The sequence below is a fragment of the Talpa occidentalis genome, unplaced genomic scaffold (assembly GCF_014898055.3).
Source record: "Talpa occidentalis isolate TD23 unplaced genomic scaffold, MPIMG_talOcc4v2.1 talOcc4.4, whole genome shotgun sequence".
In the NCBI taxonomy this organism is placed as follows: Eukaryota; Metazoa; Chordata; class Mammalia; order Eulipotyphla; family Talpidae; genus Talpa; species Talpa occidentalis.
Genome location: NW_023604295.1, coordinates 50,064,689 through 50,087,134, shown reverse-complemented (window position 1 = coordinate 50,087,134; position 22,446 = coordinate 50,064,689). Strand labels below are relative to the sequence as shown.

Below are 22,446 nucleotides of genomic sequence, written 5' to 3'. Positions count from 1 at the left end.
CAAGGATATATGAGCATATATATAAGATGTGTTTGCATATATCTAAGTTGATGTATGTATTTATTTTAGGTTATAGGAATACTGAAGACAGAATATGTAGTCTATGATATTTACATACTATTTTTTGATAGAACTTAACTCTAATAATTATTAGCTTTGTATAAAATCTAAGTAGTAGATATAACATATTGTATAGATATGATGACTCATTAGGAATAGCTGTTCTTGGCTTTTAAGATAGTGGGAAATAGAAGAGTTAGTAAGGAAATATAACCAATCCTCAAAATTCTCTTCCCTAAAACAAATTCCACGCAATCTCTTGAACTGGCTGGAATATCCTTCTCTGCCCCCACCCCACCATCCTCTCACTGCAGTGGGAAAGTCGGTGGGTAATTGGGTCCAGATTGGAGATGTTTAAATATTCATGAGGCTGGCAGGGGACTGGGAGGGGGTGGCTATCTAGAATGGGGTTGGGGGCTGGGGGAAGTGAGTAGTCACTGAAAGCTGGGGAACAATTCTAAGAAAGAGAGGGAGAGACGGGGAAGAGAAAGGTCGAGTCTTGGGGGGTAAGGGGGAGAGAAGCAAGAGGAGAGACCGGGGTGGGGGGCAGAAAAGAGAGAGCGAGAGAGAAGAGCAGAGCTAGGAGCGAGCATGTGCGATGAGCAATAGCTGTGGACCTTACAGTCGCTGCTAACTGCCCTGGTGTGTGTGAGGGAGAGAGAGGGAGGGAGGGAGGGAGAGCGAGCGCGCTAGCGCGAGAGAGCGAGTGAGCAAGCGAGCAGAAAAGAGGTGGAGAGGGGGGGAATAAGAAAGAGAGCAGGAAAGGAGAGGAGGCAGGAAGAAGGCAAGGGACGTTACAACCATGCTGTGCTGTATGAGAAGAACCAAACAGGTAGAGCTAAAGATTTTTACTTCTTGCTGTTGTGAAATGACCAGAGTGCAATATTTCTCTGTAAAGGCAGAAACAATATTTTAACTGCTTCTGCACTGGCCATGGTGCTCGCGTTTCTTTAGCATATGGTAACTGATGGTTGCAGCCCAGCTTTTATTCTGTTCTGTCTTTCATGCTCTGGTTTTGGAATGTAGCTACTAATTAGGATGAGCTTAGGAAAAAAAAATACGCCTATTTGACTAGAAATAAGATTTTTTTGTTGTTATTAGTAAATGCTCAGCAACGTTTAACATCTCTGGCTTTGCGGGTGTGTATACAGAAAGGGGTGTGGGGGAAAAGATGTGGGCTCTACCTATGAGGTGGGAAGATAATCTTCTATAATATTTGCAAAAAGGGGGATTGAAGGAATAATATTCAGTAAATGAGTAATGCTTGATCTGTCGTACAATTTTATCACATGTGCTGCGGAAGAAGCCTGATTTCATACATGCATGAGCTTCAGATGAGCGCAGGTATTCATGGAAAAACATGTGAAGGCTTTATTTATTTATTTTTCAATGAATGAATGAATGAATGAAACCGTGATTTGGGGGATTTACCAAAAAATAGAAAGAGAATCTCAAGACAACGGGGGCTGGGGAGGGGGCGCACGAAATTGGGCGAGTTGAAGGGGTAAAATCCCCTTAACCAAGATCCATAGCCGATTGTGCACCAGCTGGTCGGTGGAGAGGGTGGACCACGCCCCTAGGAGCTTTGAGCTCCGACGGGATGGGAGAGACTAGCCTAGTATTACCTGTTGGAAATCAGGTCTTTTTTCTTCTTCCCTTCCATTGCATCTTTCCTGGGATTGCCAGTGACCAGAGATGGGCTGACATACAGGATAATAAGCATGCTGACTCATTTTATCAGGAAGAGGGGGACATACACGATTAGCAAGAATTCGAGTTCCCTCACACCCTCCCCCACTGCCCAGGTTTTTCTTCCATTTCAAATTGCTCACTTATTTCTTGAAAGACGTTTTAGAAACTTGATTGGGGTGAGGGAGGGGAGCAATGACGAATGGGGTATTCCACAGCCACCGACAGAGCCCTGGCATTCTCCAGATGAAGCTTTCAAACATTTATTGGAACACGTTTGAGTGATTTTGGTGAAGGTTAAGGAGAAAATGGGTGTAGGGTATGGGTGATAGTGTGCTTGTGCGTATGGATGCGTGCCTGTGAGAGAGGAGAGAGTCTTGTTTAAAAAAAAAATCCCTCTGTGGAGTGATTACCTTAGTAGTGGGGTGCAATCCATAGGATTTGGGCATTTTTCCTGTGCAGGAATTGGATATTGGGCAATTTGTAATACACTCGCTGAATCCAAAGGGGGTGGAGGAGAGTGGAGAAGAAACAGTCTGCCAGCTTTGCACATTTAGCCAGTGCCCTGGAAGGAGGGGTGGGGGTGAAGATGAAGGAGCAGGGAGAGGAAGAGGAAGGGAGAGAGAAGCAGAATGTTGGAAGAGTGGTGGGGAGGAAGACATAAATAAATAAATAAATAAATAAATAAATAAATAAATAAATAAATAAGTGATCAAGTCACAGGCGCCTGGATTTTGTGTGTGGCATGTATAGGTGTGTTTGGCAGAAGGTTTGGGAGTCTTACAGTAGAGATCTTCCCTAAACTGCTCTATGCTTCTTGAGATTGTTGCTTCCATTGACTCATATTTCAAACCAGGACAATTTCCTCTCCTTATCTTCCTTCATTTTAATACATAAATGCAATAGATACAGGTGTCTGGGTTAAGCTCACTCTCAAAAAAATGTTCTGCGATTGCCCCATTGGTGAGCTGGGTAGATAAAATTTAGGAAGGCGGAGCCCCTAAGGAAGTCTAAGCTATTCATTAAAAAAGCTTTAATTTCGGAAAGAAAAATATTATGGCTTACAACTTTTTGCCACCATATGTATACATATTCATGTATCTACACACCTTCTTTGACAAAGGAAACCAAACTTGATTTTTAGAAAGGAAGTTTAAGCTAAAGGAATTCTCTTCCCAAAAGGGGACTGCTGCCTTCACTCAGATTCTAACAGCCCCCAAGCATTCTTTTGGATGTGCAAAAATGATGAAGCTAAAATTGTGCTTTTAGAGTTGCAGAAATTCACGTGAATGTGCATGGCATCTGTAAACTTCATGTGTAACAGCCATGCATGTACTCATGTACTCTGTATGGTTTCCACATGCCTGCATGCGTTTTAGCATAATTTACATTGAAGGGACAAAATGGGAATGTATAGAAATTGTTTTGTCCATGTATTTGATACATGCATACTCTTGTGTGAAATTGCCATGTTCCCTATTGACCACTCTTGTGTATCATTCATGTAAGACAGTATTTAAGATACCATTAAATCAGGCTGAAGGAAATGGTGTATTCGGGGCGTGGGCTCACCATTACCCTGCCTGGCATTCACATAGCATGACTACTTAAGTCTCACACAGGTTGCCTGCTTGTGGGTGAAATGTTCCTATATCATTCATGGCAAAATCCGATTGTGTTTATCCTTCCTCTGACATCTATTCATCATCCTACTCTTGAATAGGGAATAAAACAAGGGCAAAAACCTGCAAAGGTCTAAACTCTGCCACACCCATGAAATCCAGCAGAAACGTGGGAGGGGTCTGCAGGGACTGCACTTCCTTCCTCTTCCACTTGAGCTGCATAAAGAAGCAGTCTTGGATTTCTCACTTGTAATACATTGCCAATGGGTGAGAAAAAGCATAAATGGTTTTTATTAGCCAGTAATTATCACTATAGATTACCATAGCAGGAAGAAGAGAATGGGGCTGAGATGGAGACGAGAAGATGATAAGGAGTGGTCAAAGGAGGACTAAAATAAAAGAATCCCTGAGACTGTATTGGTTTATGATTTTCAAATATCTTGGGGCTAACTTTAAATAGCTTAATTACCATGCCTATTGCAGATGATGAAAAACTTGCAAGATGTGATCGCTTTCCACGGAGCAAGAAAACTGGGAGGCATTTCCTTTGTTTAAAAATAAAAGGACTTTAATTTGTAATGAAGTGTAAAGAATACCAATGCAAGCAAGTATCCCTTGGACCACCCCCATCCCTCAGCCCCACCAAAACCTCCCTATTTCCTCATACAACAGATAATTGTTATCTTAGAGAGTGTGATCTGTGGTTTAGAATTCCAACCTCGATGCTCCTTTCCCTTGCAGTGCTGGAGAGGTGTAGGATGCCGCGTGCTGCTTGGTGCAGACGTTCCTCCCTGGTGTTAAATTGGATTCCTCCTAAATCTCGCTGAGCCACACCCAGTGTCACCCAGAGAAGAAGTGCATTAATTTAATGGAGGCATTCTACTTAATATAGTAGAAGTTTTATGTTTTAAAAATGATTTCCTCCACATATTTCCAGATTTAAGCTGGAAAAGAAATAATTTAAAGGACTTTTTTTTTTTCCCTCCCTACCAAATTGTCTGGACTTGCAGAGAACCTTAAAAATTCATGGTGAATCTGGAAATGTGTTGTCTCTTGTGACTAATTCATTCTACCCTCTGCCGGGGCGCACACACAATGAGCCCCGCCGACACCCCCCCACATACTGTAACTCTGAACCCCGCCCCAGCCCAGGCGGAAGCCACCGGGGATAGGAAATGTAGGGTTAATTTTTGCTCTTGCTGAGCTGGCAAAACTACAGAAACCACTTTTCATGTTTCATACTAAAGGGCAGTGCTCCTGTTCACTGAGAGGGTTAGTAGCTAAGAGTCTCCTTTGCTTCTATTTTAGTGAAATTATCTGGAGTGAGCCTGGGGCTGATTAATCTGCATACTTCGGTTTTACCTGGCTCCAGGAGGAAGGAGGGGTTCATATATTAACCAAACGTTCCCATCTTCGTGTTGATAAAGTAAGACAAGTCTAAAATCTTCCTCTATTAAATGAACCTTTCAAAGGTAGCATTTAACCATTCACTTTCTGATTCTCTGTCATAGAAGCTTCCAGGCAAACCAAAAGGTCCGTAGTCAATTAAAAAGGTGATTGTGGGCGGGAATGCTCCCTTTTGAATTTCCAAGTGAGGTCAGGTTACATCCGCACCCTTTTACTGTAGACATCATAACATTCCCTGTAGTGTTAGGAAGAGCACTGTACTGTGAGCCCTATGGCATAAATAGTACATGCTGTTTACTAAGTGATTTTGAATGAATCACATAATCTTGGGCTTCAGTTTTGTCTTACAGGATTCTCACTAAAACGCCAAAAACAAATGAACAAATAAAAATCCCACCCTTTTTACCGTAAAGGGTTTTTGTAGGGATTAAACAAAATGAATGTGGGGGTATAAAATGATCAGTACAAATGTAAGAACATTTTTCTCTCCTAATTTCACAATGGGAGGCTTGGCTTGGAATTACCAGTGTTTCAAGAATTTTCCAGTGCCTACCATTTTTTTTTTCCACAAGCAAGTAGTCCCATCAAGTCATAGTTGATCATAGCTGACTCCTGTGTTCTTTCTCCTTCAGTCCTATTTTTGTTTCTAGAATCTCGTTCCATCATGCCCTACTCTCTCCTGAGTGCTCATCTTCTTGTACTATATTATAACTCCTTTCCCCACAGCTTGTGTGTGCTCTCATCTCTTCCATCTTAAAGGACCCTCTCTTGACTCTATTTCCCCATCTCTCTAGTGCTGTCTCAAACCCTTTTTAGAACAAAGTCCCTAAAAATACTCTGCACAATCACTTTCTTCCCTTTATCATTCCCCATTCACTATTCCGTCTACTTTCATAAGGCTTCCATCTTATAATTTCATTGAAAAATATCTCAAAAAACGATACCAGAAACAGTGACTCATCCTTTTATGCTTTGATATCTTTCTGGAATTTTTTATTGTTGTTGATTCCTCTTCTTGAAACTCCTTCTTCACTTGGCCCCCATGAAATCTCTCCTCACTTTTTTTCCCTCTCAGGTATTTCCTTTTCAGTCTTCTTTGTTAGCTTCCTCCACTCTCTTCCCAAAATATCACTTATCTCCTAGTTCATGGTCCATTTCTCATTCCACACACTAACCTAGGTGATCTCATCTATGTCCAGAGTTTTCACCACCTGTGTGATTTCTTAATCTATAGATTGGATCTCTCTCCAGAGTTCCTGATCTATAGATAGTTCAGTCTAGGTATTTCAGAGATATCCACCATCATTATGTACAAGACCAAACTCTGTTTTTTTCTGGTTTGCACCACATTTAGTCTTCCTCTAAATCCCCAACCTTATGCTCCAACACTATTCAGCTCCAAGCTCTATGAATCTCCACATAATCCTGAATGTAGTCTTTTCTTTCCGTCCCTATATACAGCCTCTAAATCCTTTGATTCTAGTTAAAATGACTTAATCCATCCTCTTCTTTTCAACTCCATCTTAATAACTTGGAGAAATTCATCACTTCTCATCTGGACAATGGCAATAGTTTCTTATGTGGATGTCCTACCTCCCTCTTGTTCTCCTTCAATTCTTCTTGCAAACAACACAACACTCAGTTTTACCTATCATCAATTTGGTCATGTTAAGTTTCTTGTTGAAATCCTTTGATGGTTCCATATAACTAAGTTAAAATACAAACTCCTCAGCATGATTGACATGATCCAATCTAGCCTACTTTTCCAGTGGCATCCTTGAATGCTTCATAATATGACATCAATATGTAAGTCCTAGGTGTCTCTGCTCATACTGTATTCTCTATGCATATTTTACTTTTAACTTAGAATGTTCCTATCTGCTCTGCAATGACTAGCTCGTTGAAGCCATTGTTGACTCCCCTAAGTTTTCTTCTATCTTCTTTGTGACTCTACATTTTTATATCATTTTTTATACTATATGGCATTTTTCACATACTGGTGTCCATACTATAAGCTGTTTAAGGGAAAGGGTGAATTATTAATTCTGTTTTCCATCTCCAGTGTCTACTGCACTGATACTATGTATGGCTGGGGTATCTGGTTTTAACTGTGGATAATTTATGTCTGTTAGATGAATGTGGAACCAGGTTATAGTCTAATCATAAATTGTGTTATATTTAAATGGATGGAAATACTAGTAAAGCCACCTATAGATGCCAATCTATTGGTATCAACGTTTGAAGTGAAACTGATCATATTGACTTAAAGACATATTATTGACTTAAAGACATGACAACCATAAGTTGTAATGAAAACAGGTACAAAATGAACCAATTTATATTGTGTTAACTGGTATAAACTGCCATAATTGTCACTATCTGGAAATCTTTTTTTCAATAATTCTCTTCCCCCACCATGCAGCATGCCAGCCCCACCCTTGAGGTTAAAAGAGCTCCAGGTTAGAAACAGTGATCTAGTCTTAGATCTTCTGTGCCCTTCCTTTTGGAACCCAAGTGCTTAAACTTGCTGCTTTGATTAAGATGATTCCAAATAAGTCTTAACTTTATCTCGCTCTAATTTTAGTTGATTAATTAATCACATAAATCACTTTCAGAAATGCATGTAGTGTTGTCCTGTGCTCAAGGGTCTGTATTCAAGAATTAATTTTACTTTCATCTGTATTTCTTACCTTCCTACTGAGATATACACATAATAATATTCCACAAAGAGAAATCTTTCATGAGGTTAAGGAAGGTTGAATGGTAAATGGTCCCTCAACTGTCTATTAAATGAATCAGGAACAAATCAATTATGTCTCTCTTAGGTTTGAATAGTGTAAGGAATTTGGATTCTGAAGTAGGCCCATTGTGACCAATATAGGGCAAATTGCAACCACAGCTTTCCATGAAAATATTCTTTGCCAGACTCTAAGTAGTATATTTTCTCTCACTGACTTGGCACAGGCTTGAGAAGAGCAGTAAGACAAAATTATTTATAGGTGAAGTTTGCCTTCCACTACTAAAGTTGGGTAGTGTTGCTCAGTCTCCACACTCTCTTATGCATCTTGTTCATTGCTCCAATCTCTTTCATGTTGAGTTTTCTACTTCTTACCCCTTCCATCAGATCCAAATGGAGTTGTTCTTATTCAATAATACCAATTCTTACTCATGTTTAGAGGGTGAGATCTGGAAAGGAGACCTTTAAGAAAAAGCTTGTCACTGCCAACTTTCCAAATATGTTTTAGATAAAACAGAAATTTTAAGCTATGTGACACATAGTAGCTTCACCATGAAAATTATTTATTGAAGGAATTGAAGTAGGAAAGGAGGGATCATCTTGATGGGCCATTAGGGGGAGTTCAGGGACTGGCTATTCCAGTGCACCTATTCAGGGCTGACTTTGGTGAATAAATGCACATTCAGTTCCATTGGCCCTTCTCACAGGGTGGTTGTGATTAGAGTTACAGTTCTCTCTCTTGTCTGCTTAGGTCAAAATGGCATACTTGCAGTAAGTTTGAGTTATAATATTAGTGTGTGACCTTTCAGATTTCCTACGCTTAATTATACACAGATCTTATTTTTCTAGATGTTGTTTGTTTAATGTCCTGTTTCATGTCTTTGTAGTGGAGTAGACCCTTCCCCTGGGTTCTAGACCTGGCTCTGCCAAATGCTTATCGTGTGAGCTTGGGTAAGTAGCTTAATCTTTCTGAGCATCAGTTTATTCATCTATAGAGTGGGCAGGCACATAAAAAGAATACTTGAAATTTGGACTTTCCTTTTTAACTAGGCTGGTGAGGCTCAAATAAAACAATAAAAACAAAAACACTTTGCAATGTGTTTTTCAAATGTAAAGTATTAATTCATCAAAGAATTTCACATATTGAAACCTAAAGTATTCATGGTTCTATGCAAAGATGGAACCCTTACTCTCTGTCTAGAATATACTTATTTTTCATTCCCATCTCTCCTATTCTCTACAGAGTCAATAATACCCAGGCAAGTGGATGGAGACAGAGTATATCAATTTTTTTTTGGAAAACCTCAATGACAGAATTTAAATAAGCAAATATTCACATTATCATGAGACTCCTAGAATCAGTTCAAATGCATTATAAATAGTTACTATTTTTCCTTTTTCCTTTTTCTGTTTTAGTTTTTTCTTTACATATACATCTTCTTCATTTGCTAGGTAGACTGCTTCTCCCCCATGACTATCCCCACCCCTTCTTCCCTCCAAACTGGGTTCTCAGCACTAAGAGTAGCAGGCATGCTGTGCTCACATCCATCACATGAGGGCTCAGTCTGGTAGAAAAGTAGGGCAGGAATATGAGGCTGGTTAGAAGTCTGAAAATGTGGATGCAGCCTGGCTGAGAAGAGCACACTTCCAAGATTATCACCTTACTCACCTTACTCCATTTCCATGCAACTTCATGGTCTTCTCAATGCATCAGGAATTAGCCTTAATCAGAAAAAGTCATAAACAATCCTGAACCTTTTCCAGCTCAACTATAAATGCCAACTATAAATAATCTAAGCTCTCATGATCTTTGAAAGGTATTTTTCTGTTCTCACATGACCCAGGTTGATTGGGATTAGTTACCAATTTAATTTAAAAAATATTAAATTCTTATACAAGCAGTGGAATTTTACAATGCAAAGAATCTGATTTCTTAATAAATGGATAATAACTTGAAATTTTTTTAAGTGTAATTTATATCAAGTTTGTCTAAGAGAGTCTACGTTTCCTAGAAGCCAAAGTCTAACAAAGAAAAATCAATATCAAGCATAGTTGGAAATATAATTCTATGTGAAGAACTTATATACAGTTGAAATATACATTAGCACACATCATCATGTTCAATATTAAAAAACTGTAAGATGTTCCTCTAAACTCAGGAATAAAACTAGGGTTTCCATTCTCAATTCTTCTATTGAACATAGTTTTGGAAATGCTCACCTAGAGCATTGAGGAAAGATAAACAAGTAAAAGACATCCAAGTCAGAAAAGAAGTAAAATTCTCATTATTTATAGATGATGTGATCTTATATATAGAAGAGTCTCATCTCCCTACAAAATCTCTTAAAATTTATAAGTAAATTCAATAAAGGAAAAAAAAATAACTAGAATTTCAACATAAGCTGGTGACAGATAGAAACAATGGTTTCTTTGATTATATTTAATTTATTCTACTGTATATTATCACCTTTAATCCTTCACTCTTGCAACCTCTCGGTCTCTGTCTACAAGATACACACACACACACTTCTACTTTTTATGTATCCTTTGATTGGCCACAAGTAATAGAAACTGAGAGTCTATAAAACAGCTCTATTGAAAGGGAACTGGAGATCGCATGAAATTAAGAAGTTTAAAAGATAAGTTTATAGGAATCAGACATCTAAGAACTTCAACAACAGATTCATAGACTTCCCAAAGCCCTTCATTTAAAAGACTTAGTTTCTCACCCATTCCAAAGAACACCTGCACCCCTATGTTTATAGCAGCACTATTTACAATAGCTAAGCTTTGGAAACAGCCCAAATGCCCAAATATAGATGACTGGATTAAGAAGATGTGGTACATATATACCATGGAATATTACTCAGCATTCAAAAAAGATAAACACATGCAATTTGCAGCAACATGGATGGCGCTGGAAGGGATCATGCTCAGCGAAATAAGCCAAAAAGAAAAAGAAAAATACTGGATGGTCTCACTCATAGCAGGAATCTAGAAAACTTAAATAAGGGACCAGAAAAATGAATAACTATAAGAAAGCGAAAATCAAAATCAACAAAAAACTATGAACCAGAGACACTTTTTGAGGGGTGAGGGGTGGGAGGGGAGGGATTGGGGTCAGAATGGGGGGGTTGCAATTGTATGGGGAATATAAAAATAAAATTTATTATTTAAAAAATAAATAAATAAATAAATAAATAAAAGACTTAGTTTCTAACCCCAGCTTTCTCTCACATTTAAAAAAAAAAATAAAATAAAAGACTTAGTTTCTAACCCCAGCTTTCTCTCACATTTAAAATACTAAACATAAAATTCCAGATGAAATATTAAAATATGAGATATTGCACATACACACACACACACAGACTAATGAATCTGATTGATCTTGTGTGGGTTGCTAGTTAGTGTTGAACCAGTCATCTATGATCTGAGGAAATATCAAGTAATATGGTTTTGACATAATTTCTGGGAACACACATATGTGAACTGACTAAATAAACTGACTTAAAGTCCCCTGCATATATACCTATATGTCCGTCATAGAGTAGCTACTCAGTCAAGAGGGGCTTACTTATGTGGGATAGGCCTCGATTTTTTTCTCCTTTGGTTGTTTTCAATTTGGCCTGTATTCCTTAATATTATTGGTAGAGTTATCATCCTGGTGATTCTAGAAGAAAGCAGTAACCACACAGATCATTGATCTTATGAACTATTATGCCTAAAGAAAGGTTAGAGAAAAATCTCCCCATCTGAAATTGATAGGCACTGGGTTCTCACTGTCTCCCAGAAGCTTAACTCTGACAGGTACCACCTGTCAAAGAGGAATACCACCTACCATCTATTCTTGCTAGTTTGGCACAGTGTAGTTTTGCTCTACCTTTTGTTTTTTAATTTGTAGAATCTGTTTCTGTAAAAATATTGGGCAAGAAAGGGTAAAACTTGTCCCTTAGATTTATGTTAAAAAAATGGTCTCCTTGATATTAGTCATTTCATTTTGATTGTTCTTGAATTAATTCCAGCAATAATCATCATATTTTTCTATTTTTAGCAAATTGGCACTTTCTAAAATATTGAGCTGTTATCACCATATGCACCAGTTTACTCTAAATGTAGAATTTGGTAATTAGCCTTACATCCCTTATTTGTAATTCCAGATCCAGTAACTATTTAAAAATGTTATTTTTAAGTGAAAACTTGAAAGACTCTAATATCTGCCCATTAATGACTATGTGAAAGAGCTAGATGAGAGAAAGGAAAAATAAACGAGATCCTCTCCAAAGGTTAAGTAAGCTCAGGAATTGGCAGCTTTCCTAAATGGCTTCAAAACTCTTAGTCAGCACAAGTCACCTAGGGGCTAGACTAGACTAGGAACTGTTAAAATACGAATCCTCTTCCTACTCTTTTATTCAGAAACCAGTTTACCTGCTTGGAGTCTAAACTCCAAGTAAAATCTTCTCTTAATCTCCAAACTGGAATCTGTAACAGCTATTTCCAAAGGAGAGCAGGATCAATTGTTTCCATTATTTACAAATTTTTAAAATCAAGACAGAATTTTTTTAAAGAAAATTCCTGTCTCTAAATAACTCAAAACTAGATTTCTAGTACATACTGTATGGAGAGCTTTCCACTTTGACTATCTAACTCTTACAAGATCTAATGGGGAAAGAGAAATAGGAAGTAAATATATATTGGCTGAACATTGCATCTCAAAATCCTTTCTCTTTAAATCAGTGGAAAAAAAAAAATGGTATTTGATTTGAGAGATGTCATAGAATAGCCAGGCTTTGTAAGTGATCTTTTGTCAACTTCCCCCATTTCATCTTCACCTAAATATTTGGAAAATTTTTCTTCCACAGTTGTTTTAATATTTCCAAACATTTCTGAGATTTTTCAAAAGAAAGTAGAGAATAATTTACCTCACTTTGAAAAATTCAAATCTGATTTGGGGGGTTGATTCATTCAGACCTCATTTTTTTTCTCAAGAGTATGTCCTTTAGCAATCTTTCTTTAACCCTTGCATCTCAAGGACTTGTTTCCTCAATGAAAGAGAAGGTGATCCCATTTTCTTTATCATCTGGGAATGCTGTTTTGGGGAATTACATTAGTATTCAATATTCATTTGAATAAATTTTTCACAGTGATCTTAATTCAGTGTTCTTTGTGGCTCTAACTGCCTTTGATTGAAAGATGCAGGGTGATAATGTTTAATAACGCTGCCAGATTTTTACTCTGCACTGATGGACAGTTAACTGGAGAGTTATATAAAAACATTACTAAGACCTAATTTCTTTCATATTCTTTCTTCCATCTTGAACTTCATACCTTGCCCTTCTGAGGTGACACAAGAAGAGAGGAGGAAATGAAGATTACTATAATTGAAAAGGGAGGAAGAGTTATAAAATAGAATTACTCAACTTGGAATTGGGCCATAACCCTTGAGTAAAACCTGTCATGGGAACATTAATGACCACAGATGGCTCAGATCTCACTTCTAACTGTCACCTGCAATGTAAGCCCAAGAACAAGACAATTCAGGAAAGAATCCAAGAAGTTTGGGCACTAGTGTACTTAAACACACTTATGCCAAATTCGGTTTTTGTCTTCACTTAGTAGGAAGAAACTTGATTCTTAAAGAAAACATTGACTTTGCCATCACAGGTATTCTATTTATGTTAGACCACAACTTTTAGTAATTAAGGCCTTTCTGATTTTCCTACATTATTATTTTAGTGTCATGAAACTGATTGGCTTGTGTACAAACTGATGCTTAATTTATTAAATATATCTTATTAAGTTATATTTTATTCAAATTTATTGAACTTGGATACATCCATGAAAAACCAAACTATAAGAACCGTAGGAAAATCAACAGGAAAGTAACTTTCCTATTAATTTAAGATTTTCAGATATTAAAAGTATTATTTTTCCTTTGCTGTCATTTTAAATATTAGTTTGATAATATTAAACTATCTTCTCACTATATAAGATTTCTCACTACACCACTCTTGACAATATAATTTGGTGATACCAGCACATTCCCAGTTTCCCAGCTCCTAATTAACATAACTGACTACTCTTCGTTCTCTCATGAAAGCCATAATGTCCAGTACCAAATTCTATGTGCAGTGCCGTTTTTATGTCTGCTAGCCTTACATTCTTCCACCAGCAATTTAGAGAGATATTTTAGAGAGAACCAAGCCCTAATTTGGCCACAAGACTCCAAAGATGATAATTATATGTAGTAAATTGACCTCTTTCTTGTGCATCTGGACAGATGCTAATTACATACCATCCTTGTGAAAATAAACAGTCACAGTCCTGCAGTTCAGATGAAAAGCCCCAGGTTAAGTATTCAACAGCATCCCTGCTTCTTTTATCACCTTTACCACTGCCTGCTATTAGTCTTTCACATTTCCCCCAAAATTTCAAAATTTCAGTGATTTTTTTTTTTTTGTCCAGAGGGTTTATTCTAATTCATTTATTTGAGAGTTTTTTCAAAGCTCCTCAGAATCTCATGCCAACCTCTTGTTTTTGCTTTATCCCGTACTGATTGTCATTGGCAAGGCTTGTGAATTTAAGCAAATTTAATCTCTCTGGGTTGTCATTTTCTTTTATAAAAACAAAAGTAATGAACTCAGTTGTCCTTTAGGCTTTACAACTTATAAAATAAGATGTTTTATAGCAAACTCTTCCTCAACTTTTAACATTTAGCCTCAGTCAGACTTAGTATGACTAAGTATTAGTTTTCCTGTGCTTTTGTTCATTGTTGTTCCCACTGCTTGGAAAGACCCCTTATTGTCCAGCTCAGTCTCACCCACCACTGAGGCCTGAATAAAGTTATCTCATTTGTGAAGACTTCCTCTCTCCAATAATTTTCTGTGACTGCTTCCACTCTTAGATCCTCAAGCTCACAAATGAATTGTTCCCTCCCTTTTTCATTCATTTAACTTGATGACCCAGTGTATGTACCTGATTTCCCCTTAATAATTTGTAACTTCTTTGAAGGTAAGGTTTCAAGTTCTGTGCCTGACTCAGAAACACATGTTGGTTGATATATTGATATCTACTTTGTGAGAACTCTGCATTAGACTCTGAGAGTATATGCAGGCCAAACGTAAGGCTTCATAACCTCTCGGAAACACAGGTAAATGATCTTGCATGACTTCTTTGAGGTATCTGAAACCATGAAACATACTTCTATTTAGAATCTTTACTCTTGGCTTCCCTGACTCCTCTTTTCTGCTGGTTGTCATGTCTTACCTCTCTGGTAGTACCCATTCTTTTTTTTTTTTCTTCTCTCCTCTTTCTATTCAATCTCTGAAAAGAGGATGTCACCCAGGCTTTTGTCCTTATTATTACTTGTTCTTAATCAACAGAAGTTCCATGAATAATCTAAATCCATGTCCACAACTCTCAAATGGACTAAAGAGTTACAAATTCTCTAGGCTCCCTCTTTGAATATTATTCTTAGAATCTAGAGTTTATATCTAACTGTCCATTGGAAATATTTTTCTGTGATGCTCAGGAGTCCCAGTCCCAATATGTTCTAAAAATAAGTCACTATGCCTTGTTCCCAAATCTCTTTCCCTTTCTCATCCAGTTGGTTAAATGGAAATTGAACTTGATTGATCCCCCCCATCTTCCTTTTATTGTTAGATGTTCTATTTTTTCCTTATTTCTATAAATAAAAACAAAACAAAGAGCAATCCTTTCACTTTTCCTTTTCCCTGACCCTCAACCTCAAAAATATGCCTTGACTGTATCCGCTATTCTCCACTTCGACCGTCATCTCTGATCCAGATGCCTCATGGAGACTGACTCCAATAGCCTTTCCTCCTAGTCTCCCTTCATTACCCTCAACCCTTTATAGTCATTCCCGTCTTAGAAGCCAGAGTGATCTTTTTTAAAGTGTCTATCATCCCGTGTATTTACCCACTTAAAAACCTTTGAAAACTTTCCATTCCACATAGAATTAAAACCAAACTCATTATTACCAAGACTAATAAATTTCTACATGATCTAGGATTCCCCTCTCTCTCTGACTTCTTATAACTTTGTCCCTTTTTGTCACTGGCATCCTTTTCAGTTTTTAAAACACGTGAAGAACATTGCCTCCTTAAAGTCTTTGTATATGTATCTTCCTCTACCAGGAATGGTGTCTCTCTGGCTCTTTGCTTAAGAGACCTTCCGTGACAAATCCATATAAGTAGAGTCCAGGTCTCTCTCTCTCTGTGGGGTGTGTGTGTGTGTGTTTTTTTAACACATCATTAACACATCACCCTACTTCCTTTATTTGCTGTAAGAATTGCTCTCGATTATTCAAAAAATGTCCCTTGTTAATCTTCTGGTCCCGATTTACTTCTTCAAACTTCAAAATTCATCCCTTTTCACATCCTACATTACATCCTGTAATTACTATGGAACTAACCCATAGTAATTCATGCCTTCTTTTCTAGACATTGTTCCTTTTGCATGGAATACATTTCTAGTTTATTCCCACAATGTCACTACAGTTGTTTTCCTACTTGTGGAGATTCCATGAACTTCCAGGCAGATATGATGATCTCACTTGTGCTGATATTGTGTCCAGGACACACCTCTACTACAATATCCAACAGACTTTATTATAAATATTTGTTCACATGTCTGTTTCTTTCCTATTCTATAAACTCCTTTAGGGTAGGAATCATGTTTCATTTATTGCTTCTGTGTAACTCTAGTTCAATATTCTGCACATAATAGGCTCCATTTGAACAAATGGAGTCCATGCAAATAGACAAATGTAAATGTGTAGTGAGTAATATGTGATGGCAAATGTTGCCCAGTTTCCACTGATCAATCATGACACCTACCCACTCTGGCACATTTTATAATTGGGCACCTAATAGATATCTCACACAGAGCTCAGACCACAGAGACTTGGATTTCACCCAAGTGGTGGCAGCTGGTTGTTACAGCAAACAGCAGTCACCATCTTGAAAGTATAGAGCTACTTTATCATGGACAGAAAGATAACTGCAGCTTATGATCTGGTTAAGGGTGAGTAGCAGTTTACTGAATGGTATATTGTAAATGAGCTTTAGTCTTGACTCAGTAAGAGTCAAGTCTGGTGCTAAATAGTTCTAACATTAAAACTGGTGTCTCTAAGACTGTTCCCTCTGGAGCCCTTTAGAGGCTTCATATCTTCCCTCTTTGTCAGTGCTCTGACTTGTAATTGCATGTACACACACTCTCCCTCACTCTCTTTCTAATAGGAAAAATTATACACTGTGTTATTTAATTATTGTTGTTTTTCCTGGGCTCTCTCTATATGCTATGGGAACTTCCATCTGTCTGATACTGTACTTAGACCCAAACTGATAAATAAAAGATACTAGTAGATTTTTCTGTGGAGAATGAAGAAAAAATGACCAGGTAATCATTGACTTGCCAACATATAAGTTGTGTCTCTTTTACATCAAACACAAAAAAGTATGATTCCTTCTGGAGAGTGGAACTGAGAAAAATGGGCTTCCCCCTGGAATTCCAGAGAGAGAGATTTTTTCAAATTAGTATGTTCATTTTTGAAGAATACGTATGAGGATCAAAACGGGAGAAGACTAGTTTATGGTTATTAGGTAGTTAGGCCATTTTGAGCTAAAAGTAAATAACATAGAAATTAAGCACACCTTTTTGGTCTGTATAGGGAACTTAAACACTGTCTTAGATTTATTCCTCCAGGAAGTGGGAGTCTCAGCTTCAAGCTGCTAACTTGCCAAACAAACTTTTAAAATACATTTCTTTTATAGATTGGGGTAATGTGATTCTAAAATCAAATTGGGAAGGGCCAAAAGAATATAATTTTCCTATGTAGGGGATGGATGAGCATAAGGAAGGCAAGATGAAGCAGACTTCAGTTAAAAAAAAATGAGTCACTTTTCTCAGTTGTACATTTTTTATTTTGGTAATTATGTGGGAGGTGAAAAAGATGTATGAGTAGTTTGGGTTTCTGAGAAAGTATGAAAGAAGCAAGTATTCAACATTGGAGAGAGTGGTTTGGTAAGATATAGTGGAACTTTGGAAGATCTACCAAACATGGGTAGAACCCTTAGAGTCATTTCTAGAATTCATTCTCCAGCTCATCAATGTAGCCGTAGATCCTTTGCTTCCACTTTCCCAGACTTTTCAATAGGCCATTTTCTCAACAGAACCCTTTTAGGAGTAGAAAACTCATTTCATGTCAAGGTGCTGGACTTCTCAATTGATGTATAACCAGAAACACTGAGGTTTCAGACAACTATAAATTTTAAGATACCCATAATCTTATAACTCTCCAGGAAATGTCAGCAAATTTGGGTAGTTTTTATTAAAACAAATGATCATCAAATAGTCTGGAACTTTCTTAGTTTTCTTTGAATTCCAATGGAGAGTTAACAGGTCAGGTCAAACCCGCAAGAAGATTTAATAGTGGGTTAATGAAAGTTGGGGATCAAAAATATCTTGGCATTCTCTATACATACTAGCTTGTATTACATTCTACCATTAAGTGATGATAAAATGCTCTTACCTTCATTGTGCCAAACCACTATTAAAAAATCACTTCCTTTATAAAACCATTTAAGACATTTCCACATTCTTCATCAAATTCCATATCACAAACATTATAGGAATCTCCCTAGTAATTTCCCCTCCCCTGTAGAGTTTATATGAATCTGTGTGTTTATATATGCATATATACATATAAATTCATATGTAGAAGAGAGGACAATGCATATAAGTAGAAAATATGAATGTTTATATATATGTACACACATATATATAAATATATATGTACACATATATATATAAGCTTATATATGTTTTATATGTTTTCTACTTATAAGCATAGTACTCTTCTGTTTCCGCAGATGGTTCGTAAGTTTCATTCCTGAGTTTTCCTTTCTAGATTTTTCAACTAACTATACAATACTTGCAATCCTGGTGCAGTATAATTTACTAGCAACCTTTTTAGTTAATTGTCAAGAGAAAAGTTGTCATCCTCTTTCACTATATGCCTGGTAGTGATAATTATCACTGATTAGTAAAGCTAAAGGGACTTCAGAGATAATCTAGATTTTTAAACTTCTTTGTAGCCACAGAAATATTTGTCTTAGATAGTTCTCAGAACCCAAATACAAAAAAAAGGTGCTGCTGTGTCTACAACAGAGTTTGTTGCCTGGTCAATCAAGTCCCCTTCTTTCTCCCCTGAGGCCCCTCTAAGAAGTTCAGGGAACTGAGTTTGGGAAAACACTGATCTACATCCAATCCTTCATGGTACAGAGGTGGAGAAGTTCTCACTCAGTCACTCTAGTTCAGAAAGGGCTAAGCTGGAATTTCTTCCCATGTCATTGCTACTCCCTCTAAAGAGATGAAAGAAGATCATGCTCTCTATTTTTGCATGTGCACATGCCTCATTCCCTAACTATTCTAAATTTACGAAGTTAGCATTTATAGGGTTCTTTCACAAATATAGACTAGAAATTGTTGACTCGTTCATCTTATTTTTTTATTAGTCTTTTCCATCAGGACGAGTTTGGGGAGACAATACATTCTGCATATATTATTGGAAGCCTTTTATTCATCAAAAAAGCGGTTATTCATCATCTCCTGGGACAGATACTATGCTCAGCTCTAGAAATATAGAAATATTTTTTCAAAGGCTAATCAAGACATATTTTTTAAAAAAAAAACAACTTTCTATTTTTTTAAATTTTTTAAAAAGATTTATTTATTTATACAAGCAGTGGGTACAGTCAAAAGCACAGGAAGGTGAGAGAATTCACCAGAGCCAGAGCAGGGAGCAGAGCAGGCAGATTGAAGAAGTACACTGCTGAGGGGAGCAGCGGGTGCCAGGAGAGGTCTGAGCGCCATGTGGGACCCTCTCCTGGGGGCTGGGGATCAAAATGGCGCTGCAGAGGCTGTGGGCAGCCCCGCAACCCAGCGTGCTCAACCGCTGTACCACTGGGAAGGCCCAAAAAAAAAAAAACAACTTTCTACCCTCTAGTCTCTTGTAGTATTGTATAGCAGACCTATGGGTGTCTGTTTAGAAATTTTTTCTCCAGAATTTTCTCTTAGATAACTCTGTTAATCTCAGATGTATTTTTCTAATTGCTCAGGGGTGTTTCCCATTAGAGGAACATTCTAGTCTTGCTTATGGTATAGATGTGACTCTCCAACAAACCTTATTCTCAGTGAATAAGAGAACATTCATAAGTAGTGAAACATTAATACCACAACCCCAAAGGATTTTTAAAGATTAAATGTATTAATAACTATAAGATATTTAGAACTATTCTTAGCATAGGAAGCACATACTGTTAGCTATTACTTGTTATTACTGCGCTGTTGATGATGATGATGATGTTGTATGAATGTTAAATGAATCGTATGTCTAAGTATCTTTTGTTAGGAATTCTTTTTTTTTTTTTTTTTTTGGTGGGACCCTCGCTGTCAGCTGGGCAATGAACCAGTGCCGCAGAGGCTGCGGGCAGCCTCGCAGCCCAGCGCTCAACCGCTGCGCCACCAGGGGAGGCCCTTGTTAGGAATCTTAAAGGACTAATTTCTGGATTTATAGTAGAGTATGTATGCGTGTGTGTATACATGTCTGTGATTTAATCAGCATAGAGTTGGTTAACTGAGAAATAAGATTAAAGCCATTGATTAAAATTTTGTATGCTGTGCTCTCAATACTTTTTAGGATGTAAATATATATATATAGTTAGCTATAGCTTTATCAATATATCTACCTATTGGTTCTTAAAGTCTGTGACTCAGGCATATAATTAACCTATCTTATGGATGTGACTAATAAAGTAGGAAATGATAAGTTGAACCTGCCTCACATTGAGAAGGTGAAGTGGCCTACAACAGCCAGATAATTGTAATGTGAGCAACTTAAGACTAGATGAACCAGTTTGAATGTTTAAGAAATGATGTAAAGATGTGTGGTGATGATAAATATCCTCAGTGGCGGTGGCTTCTGGGGTCTAGGAGCTGTGGTGTTCACAGACACATGTCCTGTCCACTCAGTGACCTCACCTTGTTTCTTTGATCCAGCTTTCCTACCTATTTTTTGAGGCTAATTCTCTGGCCTACCCATCAAACATGGAGGCTCTGATAGTCTTCTCATCCAGTCTAGCTTCTCTTGCTTACCCCGAAGAATCTCACTGATACAACTCTAACTGAATAAATTAGCTCTAAGTTACTTATATATTTCATCTGTATTATTGTAACAGCCTCCGGGAATTTGTGCTCACCCTCCATTCTGCCTGAAATGCTTTGCTCACACCTAATCTCCTGACTTGCTCCCTTACTTCCTCAGAGCCTTGCTCAAATATTATCTGTTTAGATTTCATCAAGGAAACTTTCTAGCTTCACTCTATATAAGGCAGCTCTCCATCCCCACACTCCCTTTCTGTCCCTTTAGTCTCATTTTCTGTCTAGTCCTTTTGTTCATCCAAGACATTTATTTATTGTAATCTGTTCACACCAGTGACATCCAACTCCATGAGGGCTCCCTGACTTTTTTAGTTACTAATTTTTCCTGGAATCTGTTACAGTGCCTGGAACATACTGGATTGCTCAAAAAATATTTTTTGAATGGAAGAATTTAAATTCTATTCCAATGCAGCATAACAATGAGCTAAAAATGTGCTTTAGCTAATACATCCATTCACCTTCCTGCACATCCTCCTTGATTTCTGCCCCTCATGCTTGACCAGTAGTATCCAGTGTGTTTCTTTCCTGTCAGTCCAAGAGATGTGATGCAGTGGATTTCCTAAGGGTAATGAAAGAATTGGTCCCGCCTACCACTACACAATGCTTATTTATTTATTTCTCCTTTTACATTTTAATTGTTTAAATATTTGGGGAGGATTTTCCTGCTGTGGTAAATTTATACTCATTAAATTGTCAACTGTGACTTTATTATTTATTTATTTATCACAGGCGCCTTAAGGGGGAAATGCTTGCTTTTGCCACTGGCACCATCTGGCTTTGACTGATTATGGTCTTTTACCTGATAGTCTTTGGACAGGACTATCAGGGTGATAAATGGGTGAGAGAGGGAGGAGTTCTAACACTGGTTGAGAAAGGATAACAAACCTGTAGCAATAAGTCAGACACCGTGAGGCATTCCAAACACTGAATAAGATGGAACATCCACCGCAGGTCTTATTTGCATTCCAGGTTAATCTTCAAAGAGTCAACATGGCAAAAACAAAACAAGATAAAAATAGCAAGATCTTCCAGAAATCGTTTAAATTGTAAGGCAATGAAGAAAAATCCTTTATGGTTACTGTATGTGCCATGATTTTGTGTACTTATTTTTGCAGGTACAACCTCTGTGTGTAATTTTCCTCAGTAGCAGGGAGATATATATATGGATTTAAAAAAAAAAAAACAAAAAACTTTTCAGCAGCTTCTAAGATATTCTAAGAGAAAATTTGATTTATGTGAATTGAAAAGTAAGTGTGTAATGGCAAATAGCATAATTGCCAGACACTAGTTTCTGTGGTTATCAGAATGTTTTTCTGAATCAAAACCTAATTCCCCTGGCATTCTCAAATTCCAAGGCTTTGTCCAGAAAGAAGGGAGGTGAAAGTTCTACTAATAGAAGGTGTCTTCAGAATATTTGGATTCATCTGACAATCTTGTTGAGGCAGGGAGCCTGAATAAACTACTATTAAATCTTTAATCCTTTCCCAGAGAGATATTTTTAAGCATGTCTGGCCCCTATATTATTTTGTGTGGCTGGCCCCTATATTATTTTGATTTTTTTGATAGGTCACCTATTGATTTCATAATATCTCAGAGTTAGAGGGGGTTTTTAGAGGTCACCTTGTCTGATTCATTTATTCACTAGGAAATACTTATTGAGTACCTACTATAAACTAAAGAATTCAGACTGAA

The 22,446-nt window shown here is 37.4% G+C and overlaps 1 protein-coding gene across 1 annotated transcript in view; it reads left to right on the top strand.

The window, feature by feature from the left end:
• Positions 1 to 680: 680 nt before the first annotated feature.
• GAP43 (growth associated protein 43) overlaps positions 681 to 22,446 on the top strand; it is an 88,322-nt gene continuing 66,556 nt past the window's right edge. Inside the window, exon 1 of the mRNA XM_037524580.2 lies at positions 681 to 892. Within this exon, the coding sequence (XP_037380477.2) occupies positions 863 to 892 (30 nt within the window). The 5' untranslated portion in view covers positions 681 to 862. The remainder of the gene's footprint in view (positions 893 to 22,446) is intronic.